The sequence below is a fragment of the Anopheles maculipalpis genome, chromosome 2RL (assembly GCF_943734695.1).
Source record: "Anopheles maculipalpis chromosome 2RL, idAnoMacuDA_375_x, whole genome shotgun sequence".
Taxonomy (NCBI): domain Eukaryota; kingdom Metazoa; phylum Arthropoda; class Insecta; order Diptera; family Culicidae; genus Anopheles; species Anopheles maculipalpis.
In genome coordinates this window covers 71,304,252-71,328,491 of record NC_064871.1, presented here as the reverse complement: position 1 = coordinate 71,328,491, position 24,240 = coordinate 71,304,252, and the positions used below count along the sequence as shown (strand labels likewise).

The 24,240-nt window shown below is 45.0% G+C and overlaps 6 protein-coding genes across 7 annotated transcripts in view; 1 reads left to right on the top strand and 5 right to left on the bottom strand.

The window, feature by feature from the left end:
* LOC126568803 (gastrula zinc finger protein xFG20-1-like) overlaps positions 1-22,028 on the top strand; it is a 343,175-nt gene extending 321,147 nt beyond the window's left edge. Inside the window, exons 2-5 of the mRNA XM_050225435.1 lie at positions 16,621-16,734; positions 18,579-18,702; positions 18,776-20,218; positions 20,673-22,028. Of these exons, the coding sequence (XP_050081392.1) occupies positions 16,652-16,734; positions 18,579-18,702; positions 18,776-20,218; positions 20,673-22,028 (3,006 nt within the window). The 5' untranslated portion in view covers positions 16,621-16,651. The remainder of the gene's footprint in view (positions 1-16,620; positions 16,735-18,578; positions 18,703-18,775; positions 20,219-20,672) is intronic.
* The window catches only part of LOC126567447 (RNA cytidine acetyltransferase), a 617,063-nt gene that overhangs the window by 47,109 nt on the left and 545,714 nt on the right, over positions 1-24,240 (bottom strand). The gene's annotated exons all lie outside the window — the stretch shown is intronic.
* Positions 1-24,240, bottom strand: part of LOC126568770 (copper-transporting ATPase 1) — a 342,507-nt gene that overhangs the window by 22,916 nt on the left and 295,351 nt on the right. The window lies entirely within an intron of this gene.
* LOC126568838 (zinc finger protein 227-like) lies at positions 3,791-7,285 on the bottom strand. The gene is made up of 5 exons (XM_050225492.1): positions 7,248-7,285; positions 6,501-6,645; positions 5,509-6,432; positions 4,453-5,425; positions 3,791-4,351 (listed from the first exon to the last, which is right to left on the bottom strand). Exons 1-5 carry the CDS (start codon positions 7,280-7,282, stop codon positions 4,044-4,046), a joined length of 2,385 nt encoding a protein of 794 aa, XP_050081449.1. The 5' UTR covers positions 7,283-7,285; the 3' UTR covers positions 3,791-4,043.
* Positions 11,636-11,940, bottom strand: LOC126556471 (DNA-directed RNA polymerases I, II, and III subunit RPABC5). The gene is made up of 2 exons (XM_050211736.1): positions 11,842-11,940; positions 11,636-11,758 (listed from the first exon to the last, which is right to left on the bottom strand). Exons 1-2 carry the CDS (start codon positions 11,934-11,936, stop codon positions 11,650-11,652), a joined length of 204 nt encoding a protein of 67 aa, XP_050067693.1. The 5' UTR covers positions 11,937-11,940; the 3' UTR covers positions 11,636-11,649.
* Positions 14,063-15,079, bottom strand: LOC126556198 (BAG domain-containing protein Samui). The gene has a single exon (XM_050211424.1). It carries the CDS (start codon positions 15,068-15,070, stop codon positions 14,072-14,074), a length of 999 nt encoding a protein of 332 aa, XP_050067381.1. The 5' UTR covers positions 15,071-15,079; the 3' UTR covers positions 14,063-14,071.

Below are 24,240 nucleotides of genomic sequence, written 5' to 3'. Positions count from 1 at the left end.
TACTCCCAATCAATCCAAATTTAACTCCGGAGCAAACTCTGGATTACTGCATGGATTACTGGATTAATCGGGAGTAAACTTCAGAATTTTTCCGATTTTTATACGTCCGAATCGGAGTGGATTCGTTAATCAACTCCGGAGTTCCCACCACTACTGCACTAATCTCCATGTCAAACGAATCGCTTGCTGTGATGCATAATACTGCATCCCTCTCCACATATCTTAGAGCAAAGCGCGCGCCACGGCTTATTATGATCCGGTTTGCGGATCGATCTCTGCGCGTCGTGCAAACGATCTCTCGAACACACACGCAAAGCGTTTGTGCCCTGCTACCGAATACACTACAATCTGCGCTGTACGCTTATAGGACGGTCAATAATAATGAAAGGCACAGGCAGGGCCATTATTACAACGCGAAAGAAAACCAGTTTCTTCTCGCTTTCTTTCGCTTGCCGATCGTCCCTTTTTGGTGGGGCCCTTTCGTCGCGAGCTTGTGCTCGTGATCCAAACGTGGAATCGCGAGGAGTACGCAAACACACACACCACGCAAATTGTGCACTTCACAATCATACAAACGCGTATCGTATTTAATGTGCCCTACGACGATCGATGCACACTACCCCACGGCTGGCCCTTCTTGTACTTTCTGCAAGGAAGTAAAATGCATCGTGCAACTTGTGAACGTAGTGGAGGGCGGAATGAGCGTGCAACCGTGTGTGTGTGTGTATGTATGCGACCATCGGTTGGGGAGGGTGTATGGCTTGTAGGACACAATCGCACCCGTGCAGTGATTTCGTTTTCTCTTTCTCGCATTCGCGTGGGACCAATTTGCCTTCTTTACGCTTTGGAATCCGCGAAAAAAGACCGCGAACGTTCGCTTCAGTTGTGTGTTCGCTGGCTGTGTAAGGCCTTTCATGTTGTGTTTTCTTTTGCGGCTTGCTCCTCGCATAACACCGTCGTCCTCATCGGTCATCATCGCGATCACCATTAATTCAGCCTACTTGGCTGCATTCTCTCCCAACATCAGCGCTCCTTTGGCCGCATAACATGCGAGAGGATGATGCGGTTCTGTTTCGCGCAATGCTTTTTTTTTCTTCAACCTCGTCCGTGTTTCTTCAGCTTCTTTCAGGTTTATGCGTAGTCTCGGGGACTCGTTTTACGCCATTGCCGTTTTTTCGCACTTTTGATTCGTTTGTCCTTTCTCTTGCCTTTGGCCTATTACGCCAACGCGATACGACAATCAATACAGAACTAACACAAATATGCGGATGGTGATTTCTCACGGCAGCACAGTTAGTTCAAGCTATCCTCCAATCAAACTAATCGCAAAAAAAAAACTACGGAGCAGTCTTTCCACAAGCTTCTGGTTACGAAAATCCTTGAACTTCCTTCACATCTTACATATGCAGCCACACACTTGCACAACTACTCACTTGCTGGTTTCCTCCTTTATATTCCGATTTTCAACACTCATCGTCGAAATCGGTATCTCGAACGATGCGGCCACCTCCAGTGCAGCTTCCTTCCTTGCAGTGGCAAAGTCACGCACTCGGAACACCCTTAGCTTACGCTCGCTCTTCTTGTTTACCACAGTTTGGGCCCTGTTGCGCTAGCCCTTCTTCGACTATCATTATTTTTGTGCACTGCTTCTTGTTCTTTTTCGTGGTTTGTTTTTTCCCGCTAGCGGTTGCTTCTACCAGCCAGCGGCGAGTGATAATCGCATTTGTCGAAGCTGTAACAACTTATCAGTTATGGCCATTTGATTGTAATTCATCGGTCCAGTTGGCACTATAACTTTAAACTATTTGTGCACTATAATTGTGCAGCTTTAGCTCACTTTTTCATAGCGTAAATTTCGTGCGTATTTTGCTTTGTGTATCTATTTTTGCTGTCACCGTTGACAGCTCTTTTCTTTGCGTGGTGAAGCATAGTGTTTATAAGGTCGAGTCGAGTGGTGGTAGATAGAAAAGTTCGGCACACGTGTGTCCTGCTGGAATCTTGTAGCTAAATTAATCGAAATCAACGGAATATTTTGCAAACTTATAACAATATAGTAGATGGATATGCAGTGCTTGGGCGAATCAATAGAGTTAAATAATTTAAACAAAAGCAAACATTAGACTACATCAAATACGAGTCTGGTGCGGAGGTCGAGGTGACTGGTGGAACCAAACATGGAATCGCGAAACTTGCTTATCGATTCGTGTTGGTGCCTTGCTGCAGTAATCCTTCCCACGTCCTGCTAGTGCCCCGACAGCTACAAATATAAGGGGCCTCGAAACAGGGGCCCCGTACAGCAGGCAACTTTGCAGTAGTCAGTAGTCACAACAGGGAACCTTGCAGTAGTCATTTGTTGCAGAGTTTAGTACTCGATCGTGCTGATGATCGTGCTTGGGCCCAGGCGTCGCTTGACTCAATTGAATACTCCCGGCTCAGCATATTTTACGATAGACCAAGCCAACTCCACCACCTCCCCGCCTTTCAACACTTTTTATTTCGATGGTGATGGGTCCCGCCAACGGCCGCCAAACAGCTTGATCCGCCACTGTTTATACCGCATCCATTATTCCGTCCATTCAGGCGGACGCATCCAAAGCATAACTTGATTTCAATTTGAGCTTACCAAGCGTGCTATGTCCATGTAGATGGCGTCAAAAAAGATTACGGGCTGGGTCGTCCGGTTCCATTCTCATGTTATAATCAACCCATCGGAACCTAGCGAGTCTAATTAGAAGCATACGAATATCACAATACACAGTACAAATCACAGTAAAACTCGTAGAATTGGTCGGTGCAGCGGTTCTTCCACTGTCTTTCCACACATACGGAGCCAAAAATCCTTCCTAACAGCTTCCCTCGGAACGCGGTTAACAAGGTTCCATCTGACTAAAGGAACAACGAATATTCTATGTGGTATATGGAGTGGATAGCTACTTTTGTCTATTTCGTTTTGCTCACGCGGCTAAGAATCTGGGTGTGAACAGACTCATACCAAAAAAAATCGAGAAAAAGAAAAAAATGTAAAAGAAATCGACCAAAAAACCCCGAACGCACTCGCGCTTCACTTGCATATTTCGCATAGAGAATAGAGTGTGAGCGACGCCGGTCTTGATCATGCCAGCTATCAAATCATGTCCAGACCCGTCTCTCCTTAGCGCTGGACTGACTTCAATCTTGGGTACAATCAAGCCAAGAAAGCCAGAAATGGTAGGCACAGACCTCTCGGGATCATAGAGAAAAAGACAAGATAAAGGATGGAAAATAATTTCCTTTTCCTATTCTGTTCAATGGATAATAATCTGACGGATGCACTATTGCAACTCAGCTACAGCAAAACATTTAAACACGAGGAATTTTACCCTCCAAAGATTAAGTAGAGAATGAAACATCCATACTTACCAACTTATCAGGGTTAAGAAGCAGTTGTTTGATTCAGAATACATCGCATCTGCTGAAGAATTGGCGTCATTGTCCACTAATGATTCATCCTAGTCTTTTGTTACGGACGTATCGACCAGAAGCGTATTTAACGAAAGTGTTGGGCTCATCGTCGATCAACTCTTGGTATCTGCTACCAAAAGGCCTCGTTTACGAAATAACACCTCGTCTTCAGTCGCGCATTGGTGGTTGGTTCGCTTCAAGTCCCATTTGCTCTGGTTCTCGTGCACCTATAATATGGTGAGCTTAGCTCAGACGCCTCCAGAGCCACCAATAATTCCATTTTGTACCAAAGACACGACACGTACATAAAACCAGATCATATTCCTTCCAAATATTGTCCCCGGAAGGTTAACATAGCTGGTTTGGGTACACCAGGAAGATACACGAAACAACATTTATTTCCTCTACCGGCTACAATAATCACAATTGCACATGTTCGGGCAAAAAACACATTGACTAACACAACACACCATCCAATAGGAAAGAAAACAATGGGTTAACTGTATCGTTTGAAAATAGAAACGAAACTCATTCAAATACTCCTACGTGCTGTTTCCGGCAGCCAAAAATGATCCTAATTCCCTTTCCGGTACATCAAACCGTTATGTTACGCATGCCGGTTCGACCGTTGTTACCGGTTGCAGTAACGCTCTGCTCCCAGCATCCAGCATTGGCACCGGTTGTGGCACGCTCACTAGCGCTCGTGGATCCTCGCGTGGGCCCGAAGGTTCGACTGCTGGGTAAACGCTTTCGGGCAGTGCGGGCAGCGGAAGGGCCGCTCGCCGGTGTGGGAGCGTCGGTGCCGCTTCAGGTCCTCGTTCGAGCGGAACCGGTTCGAGCAGTACTCGCAGCTGAAGCTCCTGCCGGCATCGGTCGGGTGGGTGGTCAGATGCCGCCTCAAATCTTCCGCCTGTGCAAAGGTGGTGGTACACTTGTCACACTTAAAACGGTTCGCTTTTATGTGCAGCTTGCCGTGCACCTTCAGGTTACGATTGTATTTAAAGTTCTTACCGCATATATCACAGCTGTACGGCCGCTCGATTGGATCGTGCGGCTCCGGTGGTGGTGTCGTCCCGTCTAGGTGTCGGCCATCAGTCGCATGCTCGTCACATCCCGCATCCCGTGGTTCCTCGTGGTCCTCGTAGTCGGCGTCGTGCTTTCCCTTACCCGCCAGAACCTTTACCAGTGGAGGTACCTTGAAGTGTAGCTTTCGATGCTTGATCAGTGACGGATACTGGGAGTAGCCCTTGAAGCACACATCACACCTGTAGCGCCGTCCGGTCGCTTTGCCGCCAGTTCCATTTTGTGGCTTCTTGCGATCAATGTGCCCGAGCAGCATTTGCTGCAGTTCCAGCGGTGCTCGTAACGCGATTTCGTACCGCAACAGATCGGATAGAGCTTCCGATAGTGTGGGCGTGTCGTTTGCCGAAGCCACGGTAGAGGATGCCGTGTTCGACTGGGTGACGGCCGTTCCCGGACTCGGAGAATCCGGAACCGATTCCGACACCGGTGTAGCTGGAGCGGAAGGAACACTCGTCCCATCACTCACACCAATGCCGGAACACTTGGGCACATGTAGCTGGAGGACTTTCTGGGATCGAAACGTACGCGCACAGCGTTCACATTTGTACACCACGTTTGGCTTCAGGTGCGTTTTGCGGTGGGAGAGTAGATTCGCCTTTTGGGCGAACCCTTTCGAGCAGATATCGCAAGTGTACGGTTTTTCGCCCGTATGAACACGCACGTGCCGTTTCCAGTCCTCCTTGTTTTTGAAACTTTTCGGACACATTTCACACTTGAACATCTTCTCCACAATGCCATCGGTGTGGGACTGCAGGTGCGACAGGAGGTTACCCTCCTTGGCGAACGATTTCGAACAGAGCGTGCAGCGGAACTTGTCCTTCAGACATTTTGCACTGTGCGCGGTAAGGTTGTCCAGCATGGTGAAGCTTTTGAGGCATAAATGGCATTTGTACGGTTTGACCTGCGGGGAAGAAGCAAAAAAAAAACGGTAAGCGGATTCTGAATCGCCACAAAAGCTTGCAATTCCTTCGTATGGATACTTACTTTGGAGTGAGTTTTTCGGTGGGAACGCAGATTTGAAAGTTGCGAAAATCCGCGATTACATATCTCGCACTTGTGCGGCCGTTCGCCGGTGTGGATGCGCATATGCAACCGCAGCTGCACATTGTACTTGAACGTTTTCGTGCAGATATCACACGCGTAGCTCTTCTCGTTCGTGTGCGTCTCGAGATGGTTCAGCAGATTACCCTTGTTGACGAACACTTTGGCGCATTTGGGACAATTATACGACTGTTTCCCGCTACCGGTTACGCCGCCATTAAAGTCCGATCCACCGTGCAGCAATCCGTTGGTCGGCGCTGCATGATTGTCCACGTGCGTGTGCCTATGCACAAGCAAATGATGGCGGATTCTGAACGATTTCGAACACACCTCGCACACGTACTGCTTGGCACCGGGGTTTGGTTCTCCGTACGCATCGTCAGCAGGTAGATCGTCCTCCTCTTCGCCACTCCGATATCGATCGTCGTGCGTTTGTTTCAGGGATGGCAACTCGTCTACCATTGCCATTCGTCCACAGCTCGATCGGTCGGGAGAGACAGCACCGGAACCATATCTTTCATGGCTTTCCTCCACATCCGGTGGCTCGCGCTTGCTGCTCTGGTGACCGGCTGCAACGGCAGCAGCCGCAACAAGGGCACAGTTTAGTTCCATCGGCGTTACCGCAAGGCAGTGGGCAAACTTTGCCGTTGTCGGTGCTGTCGGTGGCAACGGTGGAGGTGGCGATGTGTCTTCCGGTTCCATCTTAATCCCACTCGAACAGCTTCCACCGTTGGCATCGAATGCCGCCAGAGCATTGCGTAGAAATTCATCATTTGCTATGCACCGGTCCCGAAACCGCACGTACTCGTCCAGCTTGTTGGCGCAAAGTTTGCACACAAACATCGGCAAGTTGCGCTCGTAGATTATCTGTAAAGGCAATTGTAGCAGATTACAAGCCAATTCCTGACCGTAAGGGTGGACACGGGCGAACTTACCTGGATGGAAGTGCAATCGTATATCTTTTTCGTGAGTAAAATGTTGGGAAAAAGGTTCGAATAGAACAGCGGTTCCATGTGGGCTTCATTTTTCAAACACAGCCGACAAATATCGTTATTACTGTTGCCGTACCGTTGGGTGAATCTGTAAGAAAGAGAATTCCCTTTTTAACAACAACAGAAAAGAAGTTGCAGTTCCGTGGTTTGTACCAATCTAGAAATCGCGCCGTTTAGACCTCCTATTTGGATAGAATACAAAAATAATGCCTCCAAAGTTGCAGTTACCGTTCCAAAACTATAGCAACCAAAACGGGGGAAAAAAATCTCATCCAGGAACAATGGCAACCATCTTTGATTTTTTCCAACGTTTATCCATTGCCCCCCTTCCAAGCGTGGAAAAAGGATGCTCATCCCCGTACCCGCTGGAAGGGAGATTTTTTTATTTGCACTTCACATCATTTTGAAAGTCTCACGCCGAAGCGGAAAAAATCACTCTTGTGTGGGGCGAAAGGAAGGACTCATCGTGAGGGGGGGAAAGGACACCAAACGTGGAAAGCGTGCATCGTGGAACTTTTTCCCGGCGATGATGACTTTGTGCGCGCGCGAGCGAACGAGCGAGAGAGAAAGAGCATTTGAGTGGGCTGCACGCGACAGCACCACACTGAGAGAGTGAGGCGACAAGCAATTATCTCTGAAAACGAGCACTTATTTATGTGTGCCCTGGTCCTGGTACTGGTACACACTTACATCTTATTTTTATTGATCGATAAATCTTCTGCCATGTTTTTCCAGCGTTGGTTTTTCCTTGCAGGCTCTGGTTGCGTTTACACTGTTCGCTAATGGTTTATGCTTGGCTTGCCCAAAACGCAGCAGGCTACATGCAGGACTGCTGCGACTTTTGTTCGTTGCTTTCTGTCAGCCAGTGGCGGGCAGAAGATGCTTTTAACTTCCTCGAATGTTTGCCTGTCCGTGAAGCACGGGACGACTTACATGAGGTGGTGCATCATGTTTTACTTCTTGCATTGTACACGATGCACAGTCACTCGTCCATCAAACTCCTCTACTGGTGCCGAGTTCACTCACTACTATAAACAAACTAAATAACAAACGAAAACCCGCCTGCAAACAATTCACTAAACAAACTTGTCTTCCTGTCTTTTTTTTTAAACCACCAGTCTCGGACAGGACACACACTAGCTCTAGCGCACTGGCAGCAGCACCACGTTTGGCATCGAATTATGGCATGAATTTTCCTTTCGTCTCCGAAGAAGGTGAAAGCCGAAGCTTTCGTCGAGTTGAGTTTTTTTCTTTCTTTCTTTTTCCTCCTGATTTTATTGAGCTCCTTCTCTCTATCTCTCTCTTTCTCTCTTGTCGCATGCTCTTGCTGTCCTTGTCCCGGTCTAAGTTTTCCCGCTGGTGGAGGCGCCCCGTCTACAAACTGCCCGAAGCACGTGTTGGGGAGGCACTTTACACATACACGCTTGTTGGTGTTCGGTCTCACTCTAACGTTTGCCGTTCTGCCTGGGGAGAGGAACAGAAGAGAAAATCTCTCTTCTCAGCACATTACAATCACTTGGTAGCTTATGCTCTGTTATGCATAGTTTTAATGCTTTGTTTACAGTAATTTAGTTTCAATGTACGTAGAAAAAAAGTGTTGCAAAGTGAAGTTCGCATATCGTACAAATGGTTTAAATTTTTCTTTTATTAGAACATTGTTTCTTGATATCTATAGGAAGATAATAGCCCGTTCCCGCTCTCAAATTGTTCACTCCTTACCTTAAACCGTTGAACCCTTGGTGTTGTTAAGTACGTGGCCTGTGATTTTAACGGTCTGTTATGTCTAAAAATCCCAGTTTTCGCCTTGATCAGATTGCTGCTGGATCTGATCTCCTACCGCCAGGAGCCACGTCGATCGTATTGAGCGAATTCAAAGCTCCTTTACCAGATTTGAAATACGCAGATCCTCAGGTGAGTGGTGCACCGGTTTGTCTGGCTACGAGGACAGATGCCGGTTACTATATTGAGGGTGGGTCGGAAATCGACGGAAACCATGACGAGGTTTATTTCTAACTCTGTCAAATACTCACGGAACATGACTTTTTCCTGTAAGTACCATGTGTGAAGCTTCACAACGTCCTCCGAGTCCCCTGCGTGTTCCAGTTTGGTGGAGTTGGTGAAACACGTGCTCCTGGTGTGTCCCAGGTTTGAGGAGGAGCGCCAAAGCTTCCTGCAACACCGGATCACTAATCCTGTTACACCGGGAAACTTGATGTTCAACCATTCAGGAGGCAGCTAGGCGCATCAACAACACTGCAGCGAGGGAACGATGAGTTAACATTACAACGGAGGTCATCGACTAGACCAGTGTGATGGTAGACTCCCCACAGCATCCACCAACATCGCCTATTCCCCGACGTAACCCGGGTGGGCAACGCAACGTAACCCGGACGGCGTGAATGCGGCGCAGGAGATTGCCATTATCATCAGTAGAGGTGGAACGCCGTATAGCGCGACGCCGCATAATGGAGAATGCTAAACAGCAACGACGGCAAGGATAATCCCTTCCAGAGGTTAAGACGTAGCTTCTCTCGCAACCTAGCCTGCACGAACGAACGAATTAGGACGTAGGAAGACGTGAACCTCTGTCAGCCGCAGAGGAGGAGACCTCTGTTCGTTAAGATTAGAGGTTGTTTGATATTTAAAAGGGTAATGTGGTGTAGAAAACGCAAAACTAATGTGTAAAAAACTATGGGAAGCCCAACCGAACAAACATCGGGTGATGGTCAAATCCTGAAAAGTTATGGCCATGGGGTAGGAGAGTAGGAATCCTTACTCTCCTACTTTTTAGCATATTTCTAAAAAGCGCTTAATAAATCTTACAAATTGTTGAAAAAATGCTCTATACGCAGCCAGAACCATAACTAGAGACTACGTTACGAACTTTGTGAGGTAGATTTTATTCTGGATAGTGTATTGTATTGAATATGTACTCCCAACTCCCAAGTAGTGCTGACAGATACGGATCTCGGAAGATTCGAAATTTCAATCCCAGGAAAAATTCGAATCGGTTTGGATCCTAATTAAAGGATTCGATCCGCTAGGACTCGAATTAGACTGGGATTCGATCCCATTGGGATTATATTCCATTCTATACGATATAGATTTAATTAGGGCAAGGATTCGACAAAGAAGAAGTAGCATAACATAATTGATTCGTATTAGGATTCTGAGATTTTCATCTCAATATGGATTTGGATTTGAAGATTCGATTCTCCATTCTGATTCGCTTTTCTCAACACATTTTCTAACCACATGGTGCAAGGACAACCTTGTGAAATTTTTTCGCTCAGAAAACGTTTTATTGACGACACGAAGCAACGGAGTAAAATCTGAAATAATAATTTAGAAATTTTTTGACAGTACAGCATTAATTTCATCAACAGTTTGAAATTTCCCGTGGTCCGTATCGATGGACGCTCGAAAACCCACTGTGTCTAAGCTAATCGATTTGGTCGAAGTTTAGCAGCCCTGGCATCAAGCTGTCAACATCAACGCTTTTTTATGTTCGAAGTTATTTACCGGGAAAGAACAGCTAGGAAAATTGATCCCCTAAGCGCTGTCGATAAATACGCGTACGCTTTTATTTAGCGTACGTTCTTCAAAAAAGCAGATTGGTGACGCTTTACGCAAGGACAATGGTTAATGTTGAGCAACGCCGTGAGAACATGCTGTGCCGTTTGTGTGTGGAAACCATTGATTCACCAGAGACATCGGCGGCTGGGATCAACTTGCTAGAGAATGCAGATGTTAAAAAACTGCTGCAAGATGTGTACGAACTGCAGGTAAATTGTATTGGACGTCGAGGTAGATCTTTTTGGATAGAGTAAAGAATAACTTTTGTTCCAGATACTCCCAGACGACAGCGGTCCCACTATGGTGTGTATGCCGTGCTACCAGCAGTTAATTAAGAATTATACACTTCGAATGAAGCTGTTGATGCTTAGAAAAACCTACCGGATAAATCAGACAGTTATGGTTGTGCAGATTAGTGCCTTCAACGGTAAGCAGTGAATACACGTCCCTTGGTCTCGGATACCTACCAAGGGTCCTCCGGAGACTCAGAATACTTAAAGATTACATTTGCAGGACCTGCATCAAAGCCAGACGAAGATAACACCACTTCGGAACAGGAAAACTTAACCCAAACAGAACAGACAGCCTCGACCTCGAGGACCACGATGGGAAAGGAACAGGAAGATGTGTCCGAAGCAAGTGGTGTGACAAAACCATCGTCCATGCCATCGCTGTTCAAAAGTACTACAACGAAAGTTACCACAGCGCAGAACCAAAAGCAACTTGTTCCGATGGTGTTGGATTGCCTGAAAGTACCACTCTATTTGAAAGCGCTTTGGCCATTGGTGTTGTCAACGGATCGGGACGATCCGGCACCGCTGATGTTTTTGTGCAGTACGTGCCATAAGTCCTTCAAGGCGGAAGAGAAATTCGATCAGCACCAGTCAAACGGTTGTGTTGCGTGCTGCCGCTACTGCGTGTCGGAAATGACCGAGGGCCATTCTTGTCCATTTTTAACCAAATACTCATCCGTCATGCCCCACATCGTTGGTAGCAGTAAGTACGTCACAGCTAATACCATTCCCGATACTGCAGATGATGTTGGCGCCGGATCCGATGCATCACACGTAGAACTAGGTGAATTGTGTGATGAACCGAAGGGAAAGAAGTCCCAACAGAGTGAACTAATAACTTCGGTTGAACGTCGTTCAGTTACGCCAAATCTGAGGAAGACAATTAGGAGCAGCAGCATTACGAAAAATTCCAAGACGTCTAAGAATCAATCGCAGCCCGATCCTACACTTCCCACCATATCCAGCACAATTTCTTCCGAAGATAAACTACTGGTGCCAGCAACAAATCGGAAATCGTCTGTCGTCGCTAGTGGTACGATTGGCACTAGAAAGCGGAAGAGATCTACAAAGTAATGGCTTGAAGGTTTTTTTTTAATGCAACATAACGACACGTGTATGAGCCCGTTTTTAGATTATGAATTATGTTTACGTGTATTTGAATTTTACAAAAGTCCAATAAAATGGAGCACCTTATAATTAAAAGCTGGAGTTGTTTGCTTCCTTCATTTCTCGAGCGGTGCGTAGTTGAGCAGTTTTTCAATAAGATCTACGTGACCGAGCAACATCCGTCTGCAGCAGTACCGTTTCAGGCCAAGTGCATCGAGTGCATCACTGGAAGAGAAAGAAAGTATTACTGAGTACAAAATAAGTCACTCGATGCATCACATTTTTCCCAGTGCGTGCTTTTATCTTACCCTTCGGTATATTCGGCCTGTAGCAAACCAAGGTATGCTTCCCACTTATTGCCTATCACCTTGCCACACGTGAAACACCGCACCGGTATGATCATGTTGTAACTTCTGTTCGGTATCGGTACGAAGCCGGTGGCGTCTCTTTCGCGTGTGTGGATAGTTGCTTAAGCAAGCAAAAACCTGTTCGTTCGATCAGATTGCACACGAAGGGAATAAAAATTCTGTTTGCACGAAATTTTTAAGATCAGCGTACAAAGCACACACACTCGTGGGTAAACAAATCCAAGCGCGTTGTTTGACACTTCGTACGGTACGGAAATGGCACATGGCAGTGTTGCCAACTCGTTTGTATTTGCAGCTTGATTGCGGATTTCGATCGATAATTTATCGAACGATTGTTTGCTCCAATTGTTCGAAACTACCGTTCAAACAAGAAACTTTATCCATTCTGCAATTGTAATAATTGCTTTTTAAATTTTAGACTTATAGAAAACATGCCAACAATAGATAAACAAAACTAGGAACTCAACTAACTCGAACCCAAACAATCAATAGGCTTCGGGCCACGAGAGATTCCAAAAACAAAATTTTCCAGTTCACACAAGAGTTTATGAAATTTTCTCGCTTTGAAATCGCTTTTTTGAAAAGCTGGATCATACATAAGCTATCTCCACGAGACAACGGAGAAAAAGATGATTTCAACAATTGAAAATTTCCCGTGGCCCGGTGCCGTCAGATAGGTTGGCAGAAGATATCAAGTCAAATTAATTAGTCCTTTCCTTTCACTTGGCCTTTAGCATGATGTTCCGAGTGCTCTAATTGCCGAGGCCCATGCTAACACCTGCCTTTTACTATGAAGCGCGTATTACTGGCCCCCTAAGGGTCTTAATAGAATAAGGTACCAAAAGCAAAACATTTCCGAAAGGCAAGGAAACTAACAAATGATTTGTTATTTGTGTAACCATATTAACTTTATTCCATATCTTCACCTTCGGAAGATGGCACAACGTGTGAAAGCGTAACAGAAGAACAATATTAGCACGGTAAAGCAGAGAAGGTCCTGGAAGAAACTCAATCCCTGCTGTTCTTCGAAACAACGAAGTAAACCTTACTACTTTTTTTCACGATAAACCGCATCAAAACGCGCTGATATTAAATTTTTAATGTCTATTTAACCAAATTTGTGAGTTTTTTGTTTTATTATTAAAATTATATCGTTCAAAGTTATTTACGGTTAAATGGTTGCATTGCTTCCCCCCTTCCCATTCGCTTGAAAAAAAAGGGGTGCCCCGCGTCCTGTGTGTTGACCACGGACCATAGCTACCACGGCAAACTGGTTAATATTCGTTATCATTTGTTATGTCGATGTCGTTTCTCTGTTTTCTGTTCCTACTCTTACTGAAGCTTTTCTTTCTTGCCTACTCTGTGTCTCTGCCATCCCTATCTCTCTCTTGATTTTTGTTTTTTCTGTTGTTACTCGTTATTTACTAACTAAAAATAAGAAAAATAAATATGTCTCCAATCTATGTTCATATTCTGTTCACTGGGTTCAGCTCTAACCAAATCCTACTCACACTGTGCGCGCCCTAAGCGTTAATAAAGTTCCCTTTTTTAATACATGCTAACCATATCCTGTTAGTAGCCCGTTTTGCTCTGCTGCGGCTTCAAGCTCTTCGTTTCCAGCTACTAGCAGCAGTTAAAATACTTGTTAAACGTAAAAATAGTCGCACAATCGGCTTCTTGTAAGAAGCACCACAGAAGGATCGCTTCAACGGTCCAGCATTGATTTGTTTTGACAAAATTGACCGCTACTATTGTTCCGAGATGGAGCTGTTTTCATTATTGTAAGCCTCATTGAATGGCTCCGAACATTTAGGAGAAATGCGACCTTGGACGATCGGGACGGTTTGGACGAATTGAAGAAATATCCGTTCATAATAGAGAAACAGCTGCCATTGCCATTATTAACGGCATTTGATAACACAAGATGAGATGGCTTGTAGGTGACCAATCGCATCATCTATCGAGCACCAAAATAAATTGATAAATTACGACTCACACACACACACAAACTCATTACAAATGAACCGTCTGTTCCGGGATGAACCGGAACATACTTCATCAACGACACAATCTAACTCCTCTGATTCTTCAACCGTTCTAGATAGATGCCGGGCTGTGGATAGGACAGAAAAAGGGAGGGAAAGAGAGAGAGAGTGAGGGAACTACTGCACTACTGCTTGGAAACTTCATTGGGCTGCTGTTGACTAGAATTGGACGACGAATGAGGAATTGACGTATTCGAGGCGGACTGTTCCGTGCCGTTGGTGGCATCGATGCCATTACTGCTTGCGTTGGTATTACCGATCGACCCGGTACTGGCATTGGTGCTCCCACTAGCACCCGCTTCCGCTTTCGCCTCCAGCACAGCGATACACGTGTTAATGCTTTTGATGGCTTCCTTCCGTGCGGACTTAATTTGCGGCTGATCCTCGGCATCGATCGAATCTAACTTCAGCAAATTTTGCGTCAACATCTCGTCCAGATAGATGTACGCTTTGTCTTTCTTGCCCTCCTTGCCGCCCTTGAAATGCTCCACCTGATCGAAGATGGCGAGTACATCTTTCTGGATTTTTTGAATTTTCGTGATCGGATCCTCCTTGGTCGGCATCTTTGGACGGCTATCCGGTTGATCCTGACCAGCAGCAGCAGGTGGCTGTTGCTGAGGTTGCGGTTCCGGATGTGTTGGCGGTTGCGATGCCCGGGGCACATGTTGCTGCTGTTGCGGATTGGCCGCGTTGGGCTTTTGTTGAGGCTGCTGCCACTGCTGCTGCGGATGCTGCTGTTGGTGAGCGGCCGAAGGTGAAGGCGTTTGTCTGGGAACCGATGTTCCACGAGGCACATTGGCATTCAGTGGATCCGTCGTTCTGCTAGCACTGGGCGACGAGTCATGCTTGAATTCGAACGGGAAACCTGGAAACGACGATCGTACCGGAATATCACGCGCCCGATCGAAAATTGTACCGTGTTTGAAGAACTCATCCCGATCGGGCATTTCCATACTGGGGCCCTCCATCCCAGCTGCGGATGGATGATGCTGGGAGGATGGTTGTGAAGGTCGCGTTTCGGGTGCCGTGTTTATCAGCGGTTCGGAACGACCTTCAACGAAAATCGGAATGTGCCGCACAGTAGGCTGCTGCTGTTGCTGTGGTTGCTCCTGTTGTGACGACATTTTAATTGCTTCCTTGCTTTATTTCACTTGCTGGAGAATGAAGAATGGAAGAAGCAGTTAGAAGAAAACAGGTGATTTCTTTACTACGGCAAAATGGACACAGTTTTTCTGTCCGCAGTGCACTGATTCTGCACAAGGATTTTTGCTTACCGTCTGTCTTGGCTTGCACGCCTGTCACTCGCCCTGCTTGCTTTATTATTTGTCACACACACTTGCACTTCACACTTTAGCTCGCACAACCCGCGACCGTACGCCAATGCGGTTTGTTCTAGAACCTTGGCGAAATTTCCACACTGCCCTTCGCTAAATCTAGCGAACGCTTTTTACATACGAATCTTTTCCCCGCTTGTTTTTACCGTTCTGCTGCACAGCATCCACCAATAGTACGCTCCTGGGTGGTTGAATAACGCAAAAATCAATTTTTTCGTTCCAGTTTTTCTCCACAGCTGCACACCACCAAATAATCCTGTCGTGTTTTCACCGTGAATGAAACACCACGGGAGCTTTTGACAGCTGACTCACTGACGTTTGGCAGGTGTACTCAAAGTGATCTAATTCCGATCTCCCAGCATCACGTTAGCTAAGGGTGTTTCTACGCGGTGCGAGAAACGACACCTTTCGAAATTTTAACGCAGATCGTTGTTGAAGTCGTTGTGAGAGAATAAGTATTTCTAGCCAGAAAATGATTATTTTGCTGAGGCAAAAAAACGATAATACGCAAACAAATAATAGAGGAAGGATGTACAGATTGCAGTTGTAATTGAACGAGAATTTAGATATGCTCGCATAGAGCTAGGCGATGTGAAGTATCAAAGTGCTCTGAATACTACAGAAATGTTGTACTGTTTAAATATAAAATATTTTTACAATTAATAAAATTTCAAACATAATAGCGCTTTTTTACATTCTGCCCAATGTCCAGATAAACGACCATAGTGATGCTGCGAGGCGGAACTGTCAAACTAAAGGGTGAATAATCGTGCTCAATGTTTACAGCGGGAACCTGGAGCAAAAAAGCACAATTTTGCAATGCAAAACATTTTCCCGGCCAGTGAATTGCATCCAGTGAGTGAGCCATGGATGCGGTGAATCGGCAGTGCCACAAATTATTGCCCCAGCGAAGGTGCATACGCATCCAATCAACACCACAAAGCAGCACACTGCACCCCCATTGTGTACCACCAACGCGCTCTTGTTAAACAAGTGTCTGAACGAGCAAGCGCCAGCCGGAAGCCAGCAGAATTCGTCCGGTCATTTCTACCCGGTATCGAAAAGCCTCGTTATTAAAGAAAACAAAAGAAATAATTGAAACCAAAGTGTCTACACGGTGTCGCCGCGTGAAGTCTACCATAGGTCGCCCGAAAGCAAACTACATTACGGATGCGTAGGTGCGTGTTTTGCGCGTGTATGTGTGAGACATCCAAACAGTGCCCGATGAGGATGGTTTTTGTTGTGCATTCATTGTTGGTCAGCAAGGATTCATATCGAATCGGTCGCAGGTGTTAATGTTCCTTCAGCGTGAAGTGTGCAGTGTAGTTGTTGTGTGCCAGAACGGAAGCCGAAATTCGATACGAAACGAAAATGGTTAAAGAAATTCCCTCGAGTACGGTGGTAAACCGTGATGAAGAGTGTTTGAAAAAGTCACTGATGGAGGTTGTGAAAAGGTGAGTAAAATAGTGTGTAATTAAGGAAGAAAGGGGGAGGGGGAGGGAGGGTTTGTTCATTGTGTTGTGCAGGAGCAGGACACTAATGCTGCAAACAGTGCGAGCGAGTGAACACAACGAATGGTGCTGGTGTTGGTGTGCGCAAAATACAAAGCACATCCGTACGTTGTTGCTGCGTGCTGTGGTTTTAATTTTTCGGTGGTAATTCTAGCTGCTCCCACCCTCCTGTGCTGTGGGTGAGAATCGCCCAAATATGCTACACAATTTACCATACCATATTGTAAAATCTGTACTGATTTTTAATCATTTTTCGATCGTAACAGTGCGGAAACATTTGTAGCGGACAAAGCATTAGTAGTAAAGGGAGGTAGTGTTAAACCACATGTGCTCAATGAAACAATGTAACGTCAATAGAACGCAATTGAGCATACTGTAAAAAAAGGGAAAAAGAAAACAAAACATAGCAGGCATGATTGTTCTGTCCTAGTATGAGTTCGATAACGAAGGGCTGTAGGCACAAATGATTGTGCATTAGAGTTATTACTGTTGGAATAATTATATTACTAGGTATTTGTTTACAATGCTTCGATTAGCTTCTGTAGGAAAACAAAACACGGACATCAAGTTCTGTTTGTTTGATTGCTTTAGAAATTGCGTATATATTCGATTATTATATATTCGGCCTATCGGAAAAAATATTTGTCCATTAGTTTTTATTATGTTTATTTTCTGCTAATTCGACCCCCTAATTTCTTTCCATAAGTCAATTTATCCTCTTTTATGATGCAGTTCAAAAGGATTCCCTTTTGAAAACACAGAAAAGCGGTAATTTGCTGTTGTGTTGCAAATTCCCTTTTTTCTTCCTTCCTCACAAAGCACATGGTCAAGGTGTGTGCGCCGCGCGGATATTGGTAACATGACCACCACCACACGCGTACGCTTTCGGCACCCGGCTTCCCACGAAAGCAAACATTACGCCGATGTCTCGGCTAGCCATGCGCACCACCGACCAAAGCTTCTTGCGCTTGTCGCCTTAGCATAGATTGGGGTGGTGGTGTGGGTGGGGTGGAGTAGTTGAACGTGCGTCAGTATGTCTCACCCCTCCTGCACTGTTCTTGACCTTGCAGTTGATTTTTTATTCTGCTGTGATCAACAAAAAAAAAAACGAATAAGAAACAGTTTGCTTTGTACGGCAAGTATTGCGTGTGTTTGTGTGAGTAAAATGTGCCGGCTTGCTTTAAACAACGCCACCAGTCTATTGTTTTCCGCTGTCGTTGATGTGTTTTGTTTAAAACGACACAGCCAAATGCAAAAACATCAACAACACCCAGTCTCTACAACACAACACGGAAGATGTTTGTTGTTCTTTGCTCAGTCGCGAAGCACACAAGATGACTAACTGTGGGGTTTTCCCATTAATGTAATTGTATTTCCAGGGAAACAATGTAAATCTGTAGTTTGTTCAAGCAGCACACAGAAAACATTAATTCGTTTAGCGCAAAACATTGAAAAATATTAATGAAAACAATATTAAAAATGTTATTTTTAGTTTTTGGGTTGTACTACTAGAAGGTCCTGGCCGCTTTGTTGACTAATTCTCAATTGGAGACACAGCATGATTAGAAAATGTCCTCCATTATTTGGAGTTCAACAAAAACTGTCAATATTATTCAGCTGAAGGAAGCTGTGAGCAGAGGCTGATTGGATTGAGCTGTCGCGTGGGTCCCACGGCTCGAAATTGGCCCCGAGCAATTATTTACTGTGAATTGAACAATGCATCAAATCGTCCTTTTTCTTTGTAATTTCAAATTCATTGTTTTCTCTATTTCATATGACCGCAATAGCGACTCGAGCAACCTTTGTCGATTATGTTTGTCCAAGGAGCAAAAGCTGACGCGTGCATTTTCCGACGAAAGAGGAATCGACGATGCGTTACTGAAGAAAATCTTCGATTGCACCACAGTGAAGGTAAGAAGCAAAAATTGATTCTGCAGCACTCGAAAAACTCACACGTTCTCATACTCCTTACCCTTTTTTGTAGGTGAAATTGAAAAACATTTTCCCCTCCGCCATATGCGCGGTGTGTGACTTGAAGCTAAACGAATTCTACAAGTTTCGAGAAAAATGCATCGAAAATGACACATTTCTGCACAACCTGCTCGACGATCGTGTGGCACTGGCGGAAGTCGATCAGTCAGTGCCCATCGTGGAGGAGCAGCAAAGTCGGACAACATCGAAGGGAAGTGAAAGTGCCGAGCAGCAGGCTGCAACATCGACCACATCCATCCCGGAGGCACAACAGCAGCAGCACAATGGTAGCGAAATGATGGCGATTGCGTTGAATCAGTTGTCTTCGTTCGGTTTGCGACCCTTGCAGGATCTGATGTTGGAGACGAATGGAGGTGCATTGGAGGCCGTGCAGTCACTGCTTCCCAGCACCGGTGGGAATGTCGTTTCGTCGTCTTCTGCTCCATCGCAGCCGCACGATACACCTGTTGCCCCGTCATTGATCTCCTCGATCGATTTTGTATCGCAGAAAAAGCGACAAATGGATGAAGAACGCACCTTCGCACTGGCAACACTGGAAATGGCTGGCCTGCAGCAGGCAATGCGCAACAATGCGGAAGCTGGTGGAAAGTTCAAGTGTACGGTGTGTCATCGAACGTTCCGCAATGCTTACACACTGCGACGGCACATGAACTTGCACACCGAAACGAACCTCTTTCCTTGCGAGTACTGTGGCAAAAAGTTTAACGATCGTTCGAACTGGAAGATCCACCAGCGAACACACACCGGCGACAACCTGTACACCTGTCTCGTTTGCCTAAAGACGTTCATCTCTCCCTCGACGCTCAAGTACCATCGAAGGTCGCACAGACGGCTAGAATCGTTCGATTGTCGCCTTTGTCCAGGCACATTCGCCACCTACGATCTGCTGGAGGAGCACGCACGCAACATGCACCAGGACATGCAAGATCTACAGTCGGAAGAACCTATGATCGATGCCGCAAGTTTCGTAAAGATCGAACTGGAGGATGGTGAACTATCAAGCTCGGTCGCAGTAGCCGATGTGTCTAGCACGCGGTTACAACGCAACGCAAACAACGACGACTCTCATGACAACCGTGATCGACGATCAATCGACAGCAGTAGCGTTGATGAAGCGCAACTTGCGGAACTCTATCGAACGCAACAGATGTTGGAGCTTTTCGAAAAGCAGTTCCGGACCGCAGCTGTGACAAACGAGACTGAACTGGGTGTAGAAAAGCCGACGCATAGGTTGGCTGAAGAGGAGAACGAAAGCCAGGAAGTATCGGCCATTAGGCGAGAAATGTTGAAGGGAATGCATCATCAGCAGCAGGACGTTGAGGTGAAGGAAGAACCGCTCGATGATTCGTTGGAGCTGGATCCAAGCGAACTGTTGCAGCAAGCGATGGAAGAAACGGCCGACGTCCATGATGATAGTGAAGGTGGTGAGAAACAGGTGAGTAATATTAATACTATTTAAGTGAGTACTTAAAACTCAGCGCTTTTAAAGAAGCTTTTAAGAAGCTGAAGTGCTATTTAATTCTTGAAAACGAAGCATACAGCTGGATCAATTAGGTTTTGGTTTGAGGACCACACTATTGGTCCTATGAAATGACCGTCCAGTGTCTTTGTTTGGACAAAAATTCAATGTCACAGGATCAAGATTCTAAAGAATGAAGAGAAAATCCTCTCTGAAACGTTCCAACTATCTCCTCTACGTATGGGACAAGTCGATCTTGCAGTATTAGGGAGTATATATTTTAGGCGGCAGTCAAGACTGTGATACCTCTGTAGTTGCAGCTTATCTCTCTTAGCATAAGTACACAGAAAATGAGACTTTGAATGATTCCTTATTTTTTAAACCTGCTTACACAATTCATGACATATTCTTTTCTCCTCTATTCTCGCAGTACTCATCGTCCTCCAGTGAATCTTCGTCCTCTTCGGCGGTAATACTGTTTCGGTGCGACTACTGTATGAAAATATTCCATTTCCTGGATGAACTGAACGCGCACATGCTACTACACAATGGCGCCAAGGCTGAGAATGGTGCTGTTATGCTTGGTTCGGCTAGCACAACTTCCTCCACAACATCTGGTGGAGTAGCTTCCACTGCCTCCTCCATCACGCCACAGTCCGTCGACTCAATGGCACTGCTAGCTTTGATGGGACCGGGAGAACCTATTCCCCTAGCACCGAAGGACGGTGGGAAAGAGTCCAAACCACCTCGCAAACCCAAAAAAAGACGCACTGTTCTCGGTCCAACAGGAGAAACCGATCGATTGCAGGAGGATGCAGTGAACGGTGAAACCCTTGCACCAACATCGCCTCCCGAGCATCCTTGCTCAAAGTGCCCAAAAATGTTTCGTACGGAGGAGCTGAAGCGCGTTCATGAAGCGACGCATGCCGATGACGAACAGGCAAACAAGGTGCGTAGCTGCCGTATATGCAACAAGCTGTTTAAATGTGAACTAAATCTGCTTGCGCACATGCGAAAACATTCGCTCACCGTGCTACAAGGTTCAGTTCCGCCAGACGGTGAACCGGCCGGTGATAGCAGTGGAAATGAAGAGTCCTGTTCCTCATCCTCGCACACCGGCGGTATAAATTCTTCTTCGTTACAAGACCCTACCCAACACACTGCTGCTCCCGCTGCGGATGATAGTGACGAGGGTGAACCGGGGGCCCAAACGTCGGACTTAGCATCGTCTGAAAGTGGTACCGAAACGGCAGTCGGATCCGGCGATTCAGCAACGGCATATCTGTCCCGTAATGCCTTTCGAAAGTGTGAAATATGTGCCATCACGTTTAAAGATTCGGTAACGCTCGACAAACACATGATGTGTCACTTTGAGCGCAAGGAGGCGATCGCATTTGTGCCGCAAACGGATCGTCCCTTTCAGTGTACCGAGTGTCACAAAAGCTTCAAGCGAAAGGATTATCTGCTTATACACATACGCACACACACGGGCGAACGGCGCTACAAGTGCGATCTGTGCTCGAGCGCTTTCGTCCACCCGTCGAATCTGATCACGCACAGGAAGCTGCACTCGAGTGAACGACCCTACCAATGTACGCTGTGTGGGGCAACGTTCAAACTGTTTGCTGGGTTGAAAATTCATCGAAGGCGCTGTGAGCAGAAGCTACCGAAGAGTTGGTCTGATAGTGTGGCTGCGGCTAATTTTAGCACGGGCCCACCACACGAGCTATCCGATACGGCAGCAGAATCAACACTGCCAAGCGACAACGTGCACTATCCATTCTGAATGGACATCTGGTAAGTTTGGTAGCGCAATCATCGAAAGATTTCTTAATGGGAATGCAACATCCCCGTGTGTATAGAGCTAAGCAAGCAACGAAATGCGATTCTGCGTTTATGTAGGAAAGAGCATACGTAATTTGCCATTTAGTGTAGGTAATTGGTAGCAAAAGGCGAAATTCTACACCGAGCGAAATAGGAATAGCACCACCATGGTCTTTTTAGAATATTTTCAATAATTATGAACCTATTCTACTTTTTAAACTTAGAAGGTTTGTTCAATCTATTTTGAACCTTTTTGCATCATTGCGAGGGAAATTTTTGCAAACTATTTACATTTAAGCCGATAAATGTATGAAAAAGGGTGCGAAATAAAAATAACACCACCACTTTTGATCTACAGATGCACACAGATACAGATTTTGAGTGAAATGTTATCTCCAGTGAAAATTGACTTCAGTTGAATCAAACCTGAATCCAAAAGTTGGCAAAAATTGAGCTGGATGAACTGTTAGCAAGGTGGTGCTATTTTTATTTCGCATCCTTTTTCATAAATCTATCGACTCAAATGTGAATGGTTCGCGAAACTTCGACGCAATGATTCAAAAAGGTTCAAAATAGATTGAACTATTGTTCTAAGCTTAAAAGAACAGAAATGGATGATAAATTTTGAAGATATTGTCAAAAAACAGGACAGAGCCATTGTTATTTCGCTCAGTGTATTAGCTTTTTGCAGCTCTGCAATTGTGTTTTATTTTGTAGGAATTTTAGCTTTTTTTTAAGTAGATACATAGTGTGTACACTTTAAAAACGGATATTTTATCATTAGGAAACCGTATGGTCGGTATCAACTTACGTTTCTTTCCATGCGCCATAACCGGGAACTTATTAACACGAATCTAAGCAACAAAAAAACTACTCAAAAATGAAAGTTGGTTGTGCTAGTTGAGAAACATTACAAAAGCAAAAACACAAACGTGTAAAAAAAAAACATACTAAAACGAGAAAACTGTGATTTTTCTGTGCTCAGACACAGAAGGTGGCAAGAAGGCAAAATTTCTCAAATGAGCGTTTGAATGATATTGTGCAATTTTTCTTAACTAAAACAGTTCTCCTTTTGCTGGCCGTTAAAAGCTGCTTCATAGCTTCACACACACTTTTTTTTTTCTTTGGTGAATATTTTAGGGTTCAAGTATTACTAAGTAATTACTATTATTACAATACTTTACCAAGTATTGTTAGAGCGCAAAGGGAAATGATAATGGAATAACATTTGTTCCTATATCTACGATAAATCCTACTACTCAGTGCACGTGCTCAGATCAGAGCACGATGAAGAACATAAGACATATACCTAATAGGACAGCAAATATTCCTAAATGCAAAAAGGCACATTCTAGATTAGCTAAAATTGCAACAGATTGTATAGAAAATAAGCTTAATTGTTTTGCCTTTTTTTTTGTTTCCTTAACCTCTTCCTTGTATTGTGGTAAATAATGTCGTGAGGCGTCTCTGCTCAGCCCTCACACATTCATGCTCGCCGCAACTCGCAAACGCAACAAATGTTGAACATTTCAAACGAGATCTTAGTTATGTTTTATTAAATTAATTACGTTTTAACTGTGCATTTTAGTCATTGTAGTTTATGCGTAAGATGTGGCAAGAAGTTCGTGAATAGAATGCGTGATTAAGTGTACTAGGGCGCTGTAAAATCCTACAGATATAAAGCGTGTTTGTACGCATGTACAAGATCTACCGTAATGTCCTGCTTATTTGATTGTACAGAACCGTATGTACATGTACTCTCCAGGTACTGTGAATACATGTTTCATCGGCAAAAATGTAACAAACGTATCAGCATCAAATAATGGCCACAGAGGGTGTAGTTAAGTGTCCGCTATCGGTGGAAAATTTTATGTTAAACCACGTCCTCAATTCGACGTTGGACAAAACGAACAATCTACTTATTAGAGTGTGTAAGGTATCTTGAATCTATTCTATAAATGCCATAACAATGATGAGAATCGAATAAATCTATATAAATTTTAATTATCTGATTATTATATAATAAGAGCCATGTCAGGTGTTCAAACATTCGAAAGTATAATCAGATGTTTTAGATTATGATTAATTTCACATTACTCGGTTATTTTTTGTTTAACAAACAAGACTCATGGAAAAGAAACAAAAAGCGATCGCCCAACATTACCAGCTGATTT